The following is a 17,908-nucleotide window of genomic DNA, read 5'->3' as shown; positions in this document are numbered from 1 at the left end:
TTGACACCAATAATTGACAAGCAAGAGAGGATTCTAGAGTTTACGTCCGTCAACTCCATAAAACACCAAGGCTTTATCCGCCTCACGGCACCTTGCTTCGCCTCCCTCTCCTTCGTTTCTCCACGTGGCTACAAGATATGCTTTGAACATTGGCCTTGCTATAATCTCAATATTTATACCAACATTGCTTTGAGCATCATGGATTAATTTTTATTTAAAGATTTTAATAAAAATTAACATATATAACTATCTTAAATATTAAGGATTGGATTTCAAATAAAATTTAATCCTTAAAAATAATTCAAAAGCCAACCTCTCTAATATATTACAAATAATAATAATAAAAGAATGCTCTCTTGTAACACTCTTATATCTATCTCCTTTTTTAAGAAACATTTAAAGGGACAGGATGAAGCTAACGGAGATAATATACAAAATAAAATAAACTGGAAATTCCGGAAACGGGTGCAAGCTATTTATGACTGTCCGTATCTTTACAAGTTGAGCGCAACGGGTGGGTGACAACATCATAGTTTAGTTGCCTGTCTTCGATACCCTGTTTCAAGGAAAACGAACCCCCCTCTCTTCCTCTCTGTCTTGGAAACCAAAATTCAAAGAAATGGCAGCCATCTCTCAATTAAATCAATTTCCATGCAAGACTCTCTCTTCAAAAACACCTCTCTTCTCCCACTTTACTTCTTCAAGACCCTCGATTATCCCTCTAAACTCGATCAAGAACAACCCAACAACCAACAATTCGATCTTGAAACCAAGAATTCTGGTAACCAGAGAACAACCCACCAAGAAAAGGAATCTTCTCTTGGTTAAGGCTGTGGATGAGGACGAGGGGAGTCCAGAAGATGAAGGCCCTCCGGTTGCTTTGGCTGAGAAGGGGGAGGAGGAGCTGAAAGAGCTGGCAGAGGTTGATCGCTTGAAGGGACAGCTGGTGGATACTTTTTATGGGACTGATCGTGGACTGAATGCTACCAGTGAGACTAGAGCTGAGGTTGTGGAGCTTATTACTCAGCTTGAAGCCAGAAACCCCAATCCTGCTCCCACTGAGGCATTGACTCTGCTCAATGGCAAATGGATCCTTGCGTAAGCTTTTCTTCTTCTTTATATATATATATATATATATATAACAATAGGATATGTTGTGTGTGTGTTACTGAACATAGCCAATGGCATCTTGCTATGTAGTATTCTGGTTTGGGCGCATCTGCCTACACCAAGATTTAATCATCCAATTATGATATAAAAGCTTAGTGAATCCATACAAGTTTCAACCATAGGTTTAGTTTCGAGGCCCACGATAATGGTTTTTTGTTGATGGTTATTACAGAGTTCGATTCGGCATGAACTGTGACTAGTGCCATCTCGTACCTAAGTCTTCTGGAGCAAAACTAGATCTGAATCACAAAACACCACTAGCTTTAGTCTCTCTTTGGATTTTGATTTGGTGACTGTTCATGTACTTAGAGATCAAATGCTACTGCAGATACACATCTTTTGCGGGCTTGTTCCCATTGCTGTCAAGGGGTACACTGCCATTGGTAAAGGTTGAGGAAATATCTCAGACGATCGACTCAGAGAACTTAACTGTCCAGAATTCTGTTCTATTCTCAGGGCCGCTGGCTACTACATCCATTAGTACCAATGCCAAATTTGAAGTCCGAAGCCCCAAGCGTGTGCAGGTTTGTTTTGTACTACATGTCTAACATCCCCTATCTCCATTTTAACGGTGCAAAAACATTAGAAATACCAGTCAATCAAACATGTAGAATTTCAAAATTGTCTCTCTGTATTTAGGCATTAGACTATACTGGAAGTTAGACTTTAACCGGTGAAAGAATTACCACTTGCCACTTAATTAACACGTGAAACCAATTAATGTTTTTAATTTTCTATTCAAAATATTCAATCAGTTCTCTTTTTTATTGGACAATTAAATAACTTTTGAAAATTGGCCTGACATTCGTTGTCAATTTATTCATCTATTGATTTAGATCAAGTTTGAAGAAGGCATTATTGGGACTCCCAAGCTGACAGACTCAATAGAGTTACCAGAAAATGTGGAATTTCTTGGACAAAAGATCGACCTCACACCCTTCAGAGGCATAATCTCCTCCGTGCAGGATACAGCCTCATCTGTTGCAAAGACCATTTCCAGCCAACCACCATTGAAGTTCTCTATCTCAAACAGGAATGCTGAATCATGGTTGCTAACCACATACCTCGACGATGACCTTCGGATTTCAAGAGGTGATGCTGGCAGTGTATTTGTGCTCATTAAGGAAGGCAGTCCCCTCTTGACACCGTGAACAAACCAAAAAAGGAAGAAATCTCCCTATCATTTTTCTTTCTTTTCTTCCCCATGTTTTTCCACCTTCTCGTACAGTGTTGCTTTGCGAAGGAGATATTAAATTGTGTATGTAATAATATATGTATGAAACTAGAAAACTTGACGAAGATGGTTTTAATGGATATGACAAGACTCCTTTCCCCATTTCAACAGGGTTTATAAATTTTTCATGTACTTTGCCCCAAAGTTTCTGTTCAAGTAAAGCTGCCTCAACGCTTGAAGAACCATGATAGTTGATGGAGCTATATTTACTTCTGTATGGAATTCAACGACTGATCGTTTCCTTCATTTCTATTAATGTGAAAAAACAGAAAGAAGCTGCTTATTTGTGAATGTTAGATAATGGAAAACAATGTACAATAGCATCTCGTTTGGAGATGTTAGGAAGTAACTTTAGATAATGGAAAACAATGTACAATAGCATCTTGTTTGGAGATGTTAGGAAGTGACTCGGAATTTTTATTTATTTAAAATTATTGTTTTATGTTTTTATATTATTATTTTTTAAATATATTTTTAAATAAAAAATATTTTAAAAAATAATTACTCCAGTACAAATTGAGTTCATCATCCTAATAGTTATGTTTGATTAAGTTGTTTATATTTGAGAATATAATTGTAATTACGGTTGATTAAGTTGTTTATATTTGAGAATATAATTGTAATTACGGTTATTTTTCAAGGTATTTTTTATTTGAAAATGTATTAAAATAATTTTTTTTATTTTAAAAAAATTATTTTTGATATCAACGCATCAAAATAATCTAGAAATACTAAAAAAATATTAATTTAAAATAAAAATTTAAATTTAAATTTTTTCAAAAATATTTTTTAAAAAAACAAATAAAGTATAAAAGATCATCATATGAATAGTATCTACATAGTTATTATATATTAATTTGTAATGCCATAGAAGACTATGTTGGGTGTATAAAATCCTGTAATAAAATAAAATAAGAATTATATAAACTAATAATTCATAATACTAATTACAAATTAAAATAGAAAATTAAATAAATTCACATGAAAATCTTTGATTTTATTATATGTGAATCTTTGATTTTTTAATTTATTATATAGAAATAAAGATAGATTTTTTTATCGTAAATAAAGAATATAATTGGTAGTATAAATTCTCCTTTTGTTGTTAACATATTTTTTTAACCAAAAATATATTTTCTTAAACTATGTTGTTTTATTGCAAGCAATTAAATTTAATATCCAAAAAAATCTTAATGATTTGAAATAAGTATAAAAGGGTATATTTTTAATAAAGAAAAATCTCTCTGCGCATTTTTTTACATGACTTTTAATTTATTAGAAGTTTTAATTTTTAAGACAAAAAATTTATCATAATCTTAAAAACCTTAATCTTAAAAACAAAGTTTTAATAACAGTATAAAAAAATAATGAATTAATAATTTTGACATGAATGTATTAAAAAATATAACAATAATAAACTTAAGAAATATTATATAAAAAATTAACAATAAAAATTACAAAAAAATTTCATCTAAATTTAGAAAATGATGCAAATGTTATTTGAAAATATTTAATGTATTAGCGTATATAATTATTCAAAAAAAATACTTGTTAATACTACAATAAAAATACTAATATTATTTGAAAATAATTTCATAATTATATAAATAACATTTAACTGAATTTATTTAACAAGAATCTCATTGTAAAAAGAAAAAAAAGAAAAAAAATCAGATAAAAAACTAAAGGGTTAGGCTTGAATGGGTTAGACATGCATACCTAGACCACATGAAAACTCATCTAACACACCTAATTTTTATTTTTTTTTATTTTTAAAGGGTAAATAAGATTCTTCACCTCAAAATATAAAAAAATAAAATATCTTATGAACCTTTATAACTCTGATTTTAATAACAAAATATATTATAATTGATATAAGAAATCAAAATCAAACTAAATAAAAATATAATTAAGATTAATTTTTTTTTCTAATAACATTGTAATATAGTCAAGTGAGTCAAAACTAAAAGTTCTAAACAGTTAAATAAAAAATATTTTATAATTACATGTAAAGTTATTCTAAACAGATTATATAATCTAATAAATATTTTTATAAATCATTAAAATAAGATTAGGTTTTAAAAAAAAAAAATTGTATCGAACTTAGCTAAAAAGTTATAGCTTTCGATCTAAATATTAGATAAGACTCAAATTTTTGTAAGAGATTTTCAAGACAATGGCCAACTTTGCTTGTCCATTTGCTACACAAATTTCTTGAAATTAGAATTAGATGATCTTGCTTGGGCTAATTTTCCTTGATTTTCCTATGCATCGTGTTTCATGTTCCTTTTTTTTTAAGGATTATAATACTATTAGCTAGTAAATGTCAAATTTTTTATTTTTTTTTATCATATTTAAAAGAACTGTAAATGTCTTTCAAAATGTAGACTTTACTAGACCTTATTTATCGAGAATAATTCTACAAGTTTAGGGTTTATACTTGCAATTCTTTTCACTCATCAGATCCATCTTTTCTATGCTTTGTTACTATTCTTGTGCTTCTCGCTTACATCACATTAATAGTGAAAACCATCTGCATTGAGTTCATCTCTCAAGGAAGAATTCATAGACACCAAAATCAAAATTATTAATAGCCAAAATCTAGACATTTTAAAACCCTCTCTCCTCAAGTGTTTTCGGCAACTTTCTCTCCGCTCTCAACTTCTAGGGACTAAGACGTAAAACAAATAAATACTGAGACTTAAATAAAAAATAAAAGGGACCATGTGTAAACAAAATGCAAATCAAGGGACCAAAGCGTAGATTCACACGCCACCTGAAAAGTAAACATGGAAAACAAAGCTGCAAATTTCGATTCTCTATCTGTTTTTTTTTTAATTTTGTTTTTGACAATTACTAAAACCCGCTCATGTAGAATCAAAATGTCTCACATGGTCATCAAGGTCATCATCAAGGTCATCAAGGACTTATATAATCATTAATTTTAGGATTTATAGATTAATTATGATACACATAAACTGAAAACCCGCTCATGTAGAATCAAAATGTCTTATATAATGGTTATCAAAGGCTTATATAGTCGTTAATTTTATAATTTATAGATTAATCATGATACACACAAACTGATTAAAACACTCACATTAATCTAAAAAAAATATCATTCAATTCAAAACAATCATGGACACCTCACATATATGATAATACGCAATTCCTTGTATTGTTGTCGGTTTTGGTCCCCTTTTGTTTATTCAACTCAAGATCCGCTCAGGTAAAATCGACATGCTATTCATTCTTAAAAACAATCCTCAACATTCGAGGCACGCGATGATACACAATCCGAAGAGAAAGGGAAAACCAAGGACAACTATTGAGAAACAGATTGAAAGAAACTGAAGTTGGATGACTAAATCAAAGAAAAAACATTCGAGGGACTGAGGAAGGGAATCTGCACAGTGAACAACGCCATAAATAGTAATCTGGATGAACATGGATTACACGGTAAAACCCATGTCCTCTTCCACTTTCTTTTTAATGTTAATGTCAATTGATTAATAATAATGTTAATAATTGTTAATGCTAATGCTAATGCTAATAAAGCCAGGGGAAAAGACGGAACATAGCATAAAACATTACCTGTAGGCATGCCAGGATTCTAGGTGATTGCTGCAAGCAAAGTGGATGCTATAAATCCGGAATCAGGATGCACTTTACGTCAACAAAGCAAAGGACAATCATCTTCAGAAGGTTATACATGCTGCTAAACTACTGAAGTCACTCCCTGTGAGTGTGAGTGTGCGTGCGAGGTTGCAATCAAGAAATGGGAAGTGTTGCAAGAATAACGAAGCCCTATCGCGCTGCCATGAAAAAAGATTGGGAAAGCTTGAAAAGGTACTACGAGCAACATCCTGAAGCTGTAGGTTTTCCGTTGACTGTCACCAAGGACACTGTACTTCACATTGCAGTCCACAGTAATGACAAGAAACTGCTCAAACATTTACTGGATATCGCACCACCATTCAGTTACAAGGTATCTGATATCTATGGAAATAATGCTGTTCACGAGGCAGCGGCCACAGGCAATGTGGAAATGGCCAAGATCCTGTTGAATTTTGATAGAGAGCTCCATTGCAGCACAATAAATGATGGACAGAAAAACGAGTATTGTTCTGACGAGCTACTCCAAATCACGAACAATAGAGGAGAAACTGCGCTCTTCAGGGCTGCTGCATTTGGCAGAACCAAAATGGTGAGGTTTTTGTGTTCTAAAATTAAGAACAAGGATGTTCATCGTAGGAGACGCGATTCAACCTCCATTCTTCATATTGCGGTCCTTGGCAGATACTTTGGTATTTCTTTCACTTAACCTCGGAAATTTTGTTTTCATTATTTTGTGATGCTCTTCTCGAATTAACAGCTATATGTTTTTAGGGAAGGCATGTAGCTTTAAATTTCTGTTTTCTCAATTAATGCAGAAACAGCATCGCATCTGGCATTATGGGATGCACACCTTCCGGGGGCGGTGGATGAGAATGGCATGTCATGTCTTCAACTGCTTGCTAGCATGCCATCTGCTTTCAAGAGTGGATATCCCATGGGAATGCTGCGGAAACTTCTTTATTTTTGTATGTTTGCAGCTTTTGTTATGGTTTTCAATGGTGTCTCTAAGCCCTAGGCAATTGTTATAACTTCATGATTCTCAATAGGCCTTCCAGATATTGGCGGTGATGATGATAAGGAGCTGGGTGATAGTGATGATGACAAGGAGCTGGATGATAGTGACGACGTCAAGGAAAGTGGAAAGCTCCATTCGAGTCAGGGACAAGATTTGGAGAGTGGCCATGGCAGGATTCTCTCCCACCAATCCAGCAATTCTGCTTCAGGTTTTTTCTGTCCCTTCAGATTGAAAGAAAATACTGGCATGTGCGATAAATTTACTTAACTTCCTCAAGAATCTGTCTTATTTCCAGTGAATCTCTTACAAAATAGGCATTCTTCAAGTTGTAGTTTGTTTTTTGATTGTTCATTCTTTTCATGCAACCGAAAATAAATCTCCTTCAGGTCCTCTATCTGGTTTCATTCATTGATCATATAAAAAAGGTTCTTGTTCCATATTTAACTTGTCATAGATCTTCTTCGACTAACCATGTAATTTGATGAAAAATTGCAGCAATTTCAAAGATTTACCATGGCGTATTGAGGTGCATGGCTAAGGGTATGCATTTTCTTTTCTACAAATGTTATATTTTCATCAATGATCTACAAGTATAAATAATCTCGAGCGAATTTTGGATGCAACTCAACTTTGTTGCTCTTATATAGCATGGATATTTTGATAGGATTTCCAGGTATTAGAAAATTGTGGGGCATAAAAAAGAAGCAAAAAGGAGTGCTTGAACTTGTCCAAATATTAGCTGAAACAGACTTGACATGGTGGAATGTAGACCATGGGAGGTCTGGCTATAAAATCCTCTCTCATGGCAAGGTAGATGAAGCAGAAACAGAAGAAGAGTATCAGTTCCCTTCGGATCCTCCTGAGCAAATTGAAACCACCTCTCCTAAGGAGACTCCTCTTATTGCAGCAGCAAGACATGGGATCGTGGAGATTATAAAAGCTATTCTTGATGTGTATCCGCAGGCTATAGAGCACATCAATGAGAAGGATGAAAGCATTTTTCATGCTGCAGCCAGATGCCATGGGAAAGAAATTTTGGACCTTCTTCCATCTTCTTATGCTTTAATGCCGAGGCTTGGGAGGAGAATCACTCGTAATGGTGACAGTATTTTGCATCAAGCTGCATACCTAGGTGGGACTCATCATAGAGACAGACCAGGAGACGCCCTACGCATGCAGTCCGATATTCAGTGGTTTAAGGTGCCTTTTTTCCCCTTCGGTGTGGCACGTTCTGCTTTGAAGTAGCTTTTCTTCCCATTTACATTGCCTTCTAGTTACCTAGACTGCAGTTTATATGGCCACATAGGGACGTACAAAGCAAACAAGTAAATGCTGCATTAGAAACGCAATATCAATTAGAAGCAGACATGCTAAACAGTTGCAAACTCTTGCTGTTTGAAGGCAGAATAACAGATATGGCCTCAGATTTTATGACACCAGATTGCATAACAAACTAACTTCTAGTTTTCCTTTGTCCAATTTATTTAGAGGGTGAAGAAAATTGTGCCTGCATATTTCGTCAATCATCGGAACGAGAAAGGACAGACAGCCCAAGAATTGTTCACCACTGAACACAAAAGGTTGGTGAAAGACGGGAGTAAGTGGCTAATGCGAACAACACAGGCTTGTACTCTAGTTGCAGTTCTAATTGCCACAGTTGCTTTCACCTCTGCCTACACAGTTCCAGGAGGTTCCAACTCAAAGACAGGCCATCCTTTGCTTATCGACACGACTCCGTTTCATGTCTTCACAATCTCAGACACAATATCATTGTGCTTTGCCCTCACTTCGGTGGTGGTGTTTCTGTCCATCATGACATCCAACATGAACGAACAAGATTTCAAGACGTCTCTTCCTTTGAAGCTTGTCCTGGGTTTAACTACTTTATTTTTTGCTGTGACGGCAATGATGGTTGCTTTCGCAGCAACTCTTGTGCTTATGATCAGCCAGAGACTTCATTGGGCTGCAATTCCAATTTACACAGTTGCTTGCTGCCCAGTGACAATCTTCCTTGTGCTTCAGTTCCCTCTTTATCTCAATATTGCTTGGTTTACTGTGAGGGGTATGCTATCGAGTTTCATTGACTCTCTAACTTGTTCACAAGTATGAAATATTGTTGCTGATGAGCTTCTGGCTACAAGGTAGCAAGTCTTGTGGAATTTGTTGTTTCTCCATTTGATGAATGTTTTCAGAAATATTGTACGGAAAAATATACCCCTCCCCATAATTCGGTCAAGATTTTACGTTCTCATTTGTGGATGTAGCTAGCCTGCTACTTCCTGAACTTCTATTTGCACAGCACTACAAGTACTCTTCATCGTCAAACTAACAAAAAGATTGATAAAACATATACAATCATGCCACGAATTTGTGAAGATATACAGAATTTTTAGATGATAATTTAAACGAAGTTTAAAAGCTATAGAAGTTTTCTGCTTTTACATGTGAAAAAAAAACGATAACCTGCCATGGGAAAAAAAGTTCCATTACTGGATGTCCATTAAATATTTGATGCAGAGAGAAACAACACAGAAAAGCAGATATTATAAGCAACACAAAATCCTGCTAAATAGAGTTACGATGCAAAAATCTTAATTAAAAATTTTATTTTTAAATATTTTCTGTTCAAGTAGTCTACATATAATTTAAAACTGCTTAAATAAACTTACAAAAGACCTAAATCAACTATGTAACTTGAGAATAATAAAAATCCTAAACTAAACCAAACAGTAACTTCTAGACCTAATTTGGATTTCTTCCAAACCATAAGTTGTTATAGCAAGCTGACTCACCTATAGAAACAGGCCTTGGGAAATTCCTAGCAAGACTTGAACATGGTTCAATAATTGTATCGAAAGTTATGTATCTTTTATAGGATCAATCACTCCATACAACCCCGGTTTTTTAAGCTTAGACTTGTCTCTTTTTTGGGCTTAGACTTGTACCATCAGACTATAAATATTTCTTCAAGGCTTTCCACGTAACCTAGTTGTTCTTCAAGGCTATCCATGTAAACCAGCCGTTCCAGATCCGTAACTAGCGATCGATCATAAACACCTGCACCAATATTCTATCACAATCAAGTCCATAGCAGAAGGAATTAATGTGTCTCGGAAGGAAAAAAAAGAAGCAGCAAGATTCAAAGCTTAAAGCAAAAGGCAGAGCCTTCAAGCTTGAATAACACATCAAGAGCTTTAAGCAGAATAGAATAAACTAATGGGCCATACATGTTATTAAAGTTGCCATTCTAATGATTACTAATCTGAACAAGAAATGAGAATTCTTGGAGAGTTTATATTCTAGTGATTAGTGCTCTGAAAAAGAAATGAATAGTCTTGGTTTGTAGTCTTATCAAGAGTAAATGGACTCCGAAAGGAAAAGTGAAGAAAGTAGATGTGATTCTTTGCTTGATTATTTCAAAAGAAGGAATGTGAAACACGATGAAAACCACTGATCATACTTGGTGTGTAGAATTTATATATTGCTGTATGAGGGAGAATTAATTGAACACATAAACGACTTGCTCACGCATTCAATCACAGACAAAGGCAGAGAGACATGGGTTTCGATGAGTATCGTAAGTTTAAAGGCTTATATGAAAGTATGCGGAAGGGTAAGAAGACAGAAGTGATACATCAATATGCAATGATGTCCGAGGAACCATCAAGCAGCATGACTGTCTGTGAAGATACAGTCCTTCATATGGCGATCAATATGAGGCAGGAAAGCATTGCCAGAGAAATCTTGAAGCATCACATCAAAGATCGTAGAACATTGATTCGGGAGAATGTGTTTGGAGACACCATACTCCACGAAGCTGCTTCCACCAACATGACAACACTAGTAAAGGAATTGCTGGAGAAGGAACCGCTATTACTATCCATGCCTAATAAGTACGATGAAATGCCTTTGTTTAAAGCAGCCCAATTTGGTCACACTGAAATGTTCAAGCTTCTTGCTGGTGAAGTGGGGAATGAAGGTCCAGAGAAAGTTAAACATCATCTGTCTAGGAGCGACAAAACTACCATCCTTCACATGACTATCCTTGCCGAGTTCTTTGGTAGGAACAACTGTAACTCATCCTGCATATGCTCTTATTTTTTAATGATAATAATTTCTACTAGCTATTACATTGTCAAACTGTTTGTTATTGCAGATCTCGCATATGTGATAGCTAAAAAGTACCCGGGATTGGTTGCTGCAGAAGACGGAAAGGGGAAGATAGCGCTTCAGCTGCTCTCAAGTAATCCATCTGCATTCAAGAGTGGGAGCAGCTATGGTTTCCTGAAGAGTTTCATTAATTATTGTAATGCCATCTTTCCTTCTCTTTGAATACATTCTCCAAGCCATGCACATTGTAAATGAAACATGGTCATGTATACCAGGAATCGACACGCACTGTCGCTGATATAAGGTAGATTAAGGAAAAAATAGAAAGTGATATTGGCACAACAAATCAATGAGATGTGCTCTCTGCTCTCCCCATAACATATTTAACCAGATTATTTGTTAACTAGTTTACCGGCGTACGATGGTGATTTCTAGGTGTTCCCGATGATGATGCGGAGAGGAACGACAGCAGTGGCGAAGAAGACAGATACAAAGGTATGTTAGATGTGGACCAAGAAGATGAGGATGGTGATAAATCAAGAGACTCCAAGCTCCCCAAAATGCTTAAAGTTTTAGTCGACATCTTCTTTATGATAATACAAAAAATTTCTTCAGGTATGCTATGTTCTTACAACTCCATAAACATTTGCTGCAAAGTATTTTGCCACATGTTTGTCCTGATGTTTTCCTACAATGTCCTTTGCCAGAGAATTAATTTCATATATCTCTTATTCATTTTGCTTGAAAAATTGTTTGATGTTTTGAAAGGGTTTATATATATATATATATATATATTTGTTTACAGCTCAACATTGTGGTCTTATGTGTGATTATTAAATTTTGATATACAACTCCCATTTGCAGTTCTAAGGAAGATGAATCAATCACTTTGGAGCCTTTTTCGTAAAGGTGATCTCCTCCCTTCTCTCATTTTTCTTTCTTGATCTCTCTCTCATGAATGAAGTTGAACAGGTTGGCCAGTGATGGAAAATATCAGGAAAGAGAAGAGAAAACATGAATCTGCTTTAAGGCTTGCCAAACTATTGATTGCAGACGACACTTCATGGGAACATATCAGCACCGAAGAAGACATAGGAAAGATAAGCGTTGTGAACCCTGCAGCAAAAGAAGAAGGAGGAGGAGGAGGAGAAATTAGAGGAGAGAATAAAAAACAAGGACGCAGAAAAACAGAAGGAAAGCAAGGAAATTTAGGAGCCTGTGTGACTACTGCACAAACACCGGAAACATCAAAAGCAAACAATTTTTTAGATGGTGAAGCTGGCTCGACACCAACCCCAACCTCATTAGCACAAGCCCCAGATATATCAAAAGCAAACAATTTAGACGGTGAAGCTGGCTCGGCACCAACTCCTACATCATTGCCACAAGCCCCGGGTAAATCAAAAGCAAACAATTTAGACGGTGAAGCTGACACCTCATTGCTATTAGCAACTAGCAATGGAATAGTAGAGATTGTTGAAGAGATACTTGATGTATATCCTCAAGCAGTTGAACATGTTAGTCGTAAGGGGCAGAACATAATGCATGTGGCTATTAAGAACCGTCAAAAAGAGATATTTAACATGGTCAAGAAGATGGAAATACCAATGACCAGGTTGGTTCGACGGATCGACGAAAATGGCTACACCTTGTTGCACCATGTTGCTGTCATGCAGTACTACAGTGGAGGAACCATGCCTGGTCCTGCACTCCAGCTACAAGAGGAACTGCATTGGTTTGATGTGAGCCATTTGTCTCTTTACATTCATTTGTCTTGAATATGTTCAATTCCATACTGATTTGATGATATGCAGCGTGTGCAGAAGATAATTCCTCCCCATTATGAAATGCATCGCAGCCGCTACAAGGATGAGACTGCCGAAGAATTCTTCAATAGAACACACACTAAACTCCTCAAGGAAGCTCAGGAGTGGCTAAAGAGGACATCAGAATCATGTTCTACTGTTGCTGTTCTCATTGCCACAGTTGCCTTTGCTGCTGCCTACACTGTACCCGGAGGATCCAATCAAGACACCGGTCTTCCCGTTCTCCTGCATGATCCTATTTTCTTGGTTTTCACTGTCATGGATGTTCTATCTTTGGCAAGCTCCTTGACTTCTGTTGTAATGTTCCTGTCAATCCTCACTTCCCCATTCCAGCTTCAGGATTTCAGCCAGTCTCTCCCTCGAAAACTGACACTCGGTTTCTCTTTCCTCTTCTTCTCGGTCGCAGTGATGATGCTTACATTCACCGCGACCATTTTGCTCATTGTTCATTTGAAGAAACGTTGGACTACGCTTCTCATTTACACCGTTGCATTCCTTCCGGTCAGCATATTTGCTGTCTTGCAGGTCCCTTTGTATTTGACATTTATGAATACATTGAAGACCTCAATCAATCTCATCAGGGTTCCTATTAACTCCGTCCGTAGTTTGGTTAGGGCCACTCTGTCCTCCATTTGCAAGCGGCGTTGAGATGAATTATAAGCAGTCTTCCTACTCTTTTCTATCATTACCGCTCCCCTGTCTCTTAACCTCCATTAAAATAACCTTCCAAGGTGTTTGTTATCTGTTTTGAGCTATCAAGCTTTATTAATAGAGTATCTGCTCTCTCTGACCGCAAGAAAGTATAAATCCTTTCCAATGGCCACTATCTCTCAATTGAATTAATATACATGCAACGATCTCAGAAAAAAACAGCAATTCACCTCTTCAAGACCCTCAATTATGCAGCTAAGAGCTGATACTTAGTTTTCATTTGTTTTTCATATAAGCTGATAGAAACCGGGGGACTCACTACCATTGTGGCCCTTTGATTTTGCTTTCCATCTATTTGATTGCGAAGGAATAATAAGAACTTGGAGAAATTAATTTAATTTTCCAAATTGGGTTATTTTGTTTTATTTTAATTTGAGGATGGTGATGAATTAAGTGAGCTTTTACATAATTAGTTTCGCTGAACTTGGAAATAATTTGCTGACAGGCAAGGAAGGACTTTACAGAATTATTACGCAGAATCAGTTCATGCAGACCAAAATAGTGTGATTAATTGGCATGTAATGCTCCACTGTTTTCTTATAACATAATGGCTTCTGATCATCTAATTTCAATTACCCAAAACTCTAATAGGTTTTGCTCTTTCAAGTTCTGTTTGTTCACTAAGAAAAACTTCGTTGTTAGATTCCTGTATTGCGTCAATAGTTGGGCTGCCTGCTTCTAATGGTCCTCTACCACTGTCTCCATTGCGTAATACTTTGAGCCTTGTTGTCCTCAAAAGACATGTCAGATTACAGAAGTTTCAAAACAATTCTTAAACTCATTAACTGAGAACCCCTTTGGATGCTTATAGAACATGTTCAGTCATTTGCAGTTGATTCGGCGGGAGACGGTGGCTAGTGTCAACCAAAGAAAGCATCAAGCAGCTAGCAGCTTTGAAATCTATGGCAAGATGCAAGCTGTGTTCATTGAAACGGACAGCAGTCCACTTGCAAGGTTTTATCAATACAAACTTAAGCGTCTGTTCTGTTGAAATCAACATTACAAGTTGATGGCGGGCTTCACATCTCTGTTCCTCTCTGTGATTATGATGATAGTAGCATCTGGATCAACAATCATTTTGACGATATACAACAAGGAAAACTGGGCCAAAGCGACTCTACACACGGTCTCTTTTATCCCGGACTGCTACCTTGCACTAACTTATTTTCCTCTCTATCCATCACTATCAAAACTTTCCTCTAAATATACTTGTTGTAGCCATGCCTTGTGTAATGATGTCTAAATTTTTCCTATGTTCGTCAAGTTCAAACCTCAGATTCCTACATCACAGGTTATTGATTTGTTGATAATTGAGAGGATTTCTATCAAATTGAAACCAGTTTCAGATAATCCTTGTTGCCAATACTGATGAATCCTTTGAACAAGCAAACAGATGAAACAGAGAGGGAGAATGAAACATACCAAATAAATTTAATGGAAGATTATGTAAGTAACAAACAACACGAACATCTGGCCTGGCCCTGCAGCTGCTTGTTCTTGCTCCTATTGATGAGAGAAATACTGAGAGAAAGAGAGATGATATGCATTGAAGCTTTTATTTTAATTATTGTAAGCTTTTATTTTTAAAATAAAAAAGTATGTTTTATCTTCTTTGAGTGTTTCAAAACCATCACTAGTGATTTCTCCCACCAACAATTAATATCAAAGCTCTATTCGTCAGAAAACAGAAGTATTTTGAGATATATATTAATTTTTAAAATTTGAGTCTCTATCATTTTTTTCATTTCAAAAAAAAATATTAAGAACCTTATCTTTTTGTTTCATAATAAAAAAGTATGTTTTATCTTCTTTGAGTGTTTCAAAACCATCACTAGTGATTTCTCCCACCAACAATTAATATCAAAGCTCTATTCGTCAGAAAACAGAAGTATTTTGAGATATATATTAATTTTTAAAATTTGAGTCTCTATCATTTTTTTCATTTCAAAAAAAAATATTAAGAACCTTATCTTCTTGTTTCATGATGTACACTCATACTCGTCTTGAAAAATCATCAATAAAAGTAACAAACCAATAATTACCTCCAATAGATTAATCTTTGAAGGTCCCTATATGTCTGTGTAAATATAATTTAGAATCTCATTTGTGTTGTGTACTACAATGCCAAACTTGACCCTTATTTGTTTTCCAAGAACATAATACTCACATAACTCATGCTTCCAATCTTGGCGTCTTTTAATATACTTTACTTGACTAATCCTTGTAAATCCTTTTCACTAGCATACCCCAAGCACATGTGTCGAAGTCTGAAATTATCTATTTTATCATCTTCTATACTTTTGAAGATACTTGTTATAGCAGTAAATAAAAATCAATCCAAGAAATATAAGTTTTCTATCCTCGTGTCTTTTAAGATAAATAATGCACTACAGATTGCTATCAGGACTTCATCATGCATGAAATCTTATAACCACTGGATTCTAGGACTCCAAGTGAGAAGAGATTTTTCTTCAAGTCAAGTACATATTGTACCTTTATTAGTGTCTTGACTACCCCATTATGTATTTTCAGATAGATAATGCTAATTCTTTTGATCTCACAAACATTATCATTACTCATCAACACAACTCCTCCATCAAACTCCTCAAGTCTCGAGAATAAATGCTTATTATGGCACATGTGATAAGAACATGTAAAATCAAGAAAACATTCACTAGAATGGTTTTCTAGTGATGAAAATAGAATATTTTTAACTGGGTTTAGTCAGCTAAAGAATATTTTATCACTGTGAACGAAATGTTCTTATTCTGTCAAAAGAATACTTCGTCACTATGGACCATTTATTGATGACATGGATGATGACTCATCCTTAACTTGTCAAATGACGTGGCAATCTTTTCAGGTTTGAGCTCCAGCACTGTCTGGTTTTTTCAGTAGATTTTAAGCAAAACTTCAACGAGTTCTACATGGCTTGTTTCAACTTCGATTTCAATGATCTTTATATCGTCAGACTCGTATTAACGAGAGGAATCTCCACAAGTGGTAAAGATCAAGATCTAAGAACTTTGAAAATTTTGCAACTTTAAACCAAAAGATGAAAAACATGATTTTTAGTGTTCTAGTTTTCATAATGCTTTGGTATCAATTTATTGTGCATATTGGATCGAAAACAAACACAATAGATAAAAAAATGCAAACAAGCAGATTTACATGGTTTCCCAAAATCAGGTATATCCACAAAGACAACAAATTATATATTATTGGAGGAATGATACAAACACTCAACTCAATTCAGTACAATCCCACAAAACCCAGTGTTTCACTTTTATCTTAGATATTTCTTTTAAATTTGCTTTTTTTCACTCCCATAGTTGCACTTATACTCACTGCATATATTTTTTTTATTGATCTCACTCTCTTGTATTTATCTCTATTTATAGAAAAAATAAGAGTCTTGGCATTAACTAACAAATACCAAACAACCGCTAACTACTACAATAAATATTTTAGCTGATTTTAGTATAATTATCAGAAGTGATGGTTGTAGAAAAATATTGACATATACGACACTATTCATCCATACGGTACTGTTCACATACGTTGCTGTTGGCGTATATAGAAAGTCAGTGCGGTGATTAAATACAGTCTAGGAAGTTCTGTCTAAGGAGATTGGGTTTTAAGCGGGACCGTTTGTGACCCCTCCAATCTTTCCTGGGAACTTACTTAGTGAAGTATTATTCACACGATACTATTTCTATATACGTTACAGATCTGTGAAACGGTGATAGCTGAATAGATCTTGGTGAATACAATGGCAGCAAAGTACAAGATTGAGAGGTTTAATGGGAGCAATTTCTCATTGTGGAAAATGAGAATCACAGGAAGTTCTGTCTAAGGAGATTGGGTTTTAAGCAGGACCGTTTGTGACCCCTCCAATCTTTCCTGGGAACTTACTTAGTGAAGTATTATTCACACGATACTATTTCTATATACGTTACAGATCTGTGAAACGGTGATAGCTGAATAGATCTTGGTGAATACAATGGCAGCAAAGTACGAGATTGAGAGGTTTAATGGGAGCAATTTCTCACTGTGGAAAATGAGAATCAAGGCAATCTTAAGAAAAGACAATTGCTTGGCAGCAATTGGGGATCGGCCCGCGGAGATCACTGATGATGCAAAATGGAATGAGATGGATGGCAATGCTATTGCTAACATACATTTAGCATTAGCCGATGAAGTATTATCAAGTGTGGCGGAAAA

The 17,908-nt window shown here is 35.4% G+C and overlaps 3 protein-coding genes across 4 annotated transcripts; all 3 read left to right on the top strand.

Moving 5' to 3' along the window:
• The first annotated feature begins 486 nt into the window (after window positions 1-486).
• Window positions 487-2,532, top strand: LOC105141474 (plastid-lipid-associated protein, chloroplastic). The gene is made up of 3 exons (XM_011048703.1): window positions 487-1,098; window positions 1,499-1,694; window positions 2,007-2,532. Exons 1-3 carry the CDS (start codon window positions 620-622, stop codon window positions 2,319-2,321), a joined length of 990 nt encoding a protein of 329 aa, XP_011047005.1. The 5' UTR covers window positions 487-619; the 3' UTR covers window positions 2,322-2,532.
• Window positions 2,533-6,129: 3,597 nt separating this feature from the next.
• LOC105141473 (uncharacterized) lies at window positions 6,130-9,296 on the top strand. Its single transcript, XM_011048702.1, has 6 exons — window positions 6,130-6,711; window positions 6,838-6,987; window positions 7,069-7,245; window positions 7,533-7,577; window positions 7,702-8,237; window positions 8,526-9,296. The coding sequence occupies exons 1-6, from the start codon at window positions 6,183-6,185 to the stop codon at window positions 9,144-9,146; spliced, it is 2,058 nt and encodes a 685-aa protein (XP_011047004.1). The 5' UTR covers window positions 6,130-6,182; the 3' UTR covers window positions 9,147-9,296.
• Window positions 9,297-10,329: 1,033 nt separating this feature from the next.
• Window positions 10,330-14,022, top strand: LOC105141472 (uncharacterized). Of its 2 annotated transcripts, XM_011048701.1 has the most exons (7): window positions 10,330-11,097; window positions 11,194-11,343; window positions 11,583-11,762; window positions 12,012-12,056; window positions 12,120-12,298; window positions 12,494-12,889; window positions 12,962-14,022. In XM_011048701.1, exons 1-7 carry the CDS (start codon window positions 10,596-10,598, stop codon window positions 13,619-13,621), a joined length of 2,112 nt encoding a protein of 703 aa, XP_011047003.1. In that variant the 5' UTR covers window positions 10,330-10,595; the 3' UTR covers window positions 13,622-14,022. The 2 variants fall into 2 exon arrangements, with proteins under 2 accessions (XP_011047003.1, XP_011047002.1); XM_011048700.1 differs by having other exon boundaries at window positions 12,120-12,889.
• The last annotated feature ends 3,886 nt before the right edge of the window (window positions 14,023-17,908 follow it).

This window comes from Populus euphratica, unplaced genomic scaffold (assembly GCF_000495115.2).
Source record: "Populus euphratica unplaced genomic scaffold, PopEup_1.0 scaffold119.1, whole genome shotgun sequence".
Lineage (NCBI taxonomy): Eukaryota > Viridiplantae > Streptophyta > Magnoliopsida > Malpighiales > Salicaceae > Populus > Populus euphratica.
The sequence above is the reverse complement of the archived record's forward strand: the minus strand, read 5'-3'. Positions and strand labels throughout refer to the sequence as shown.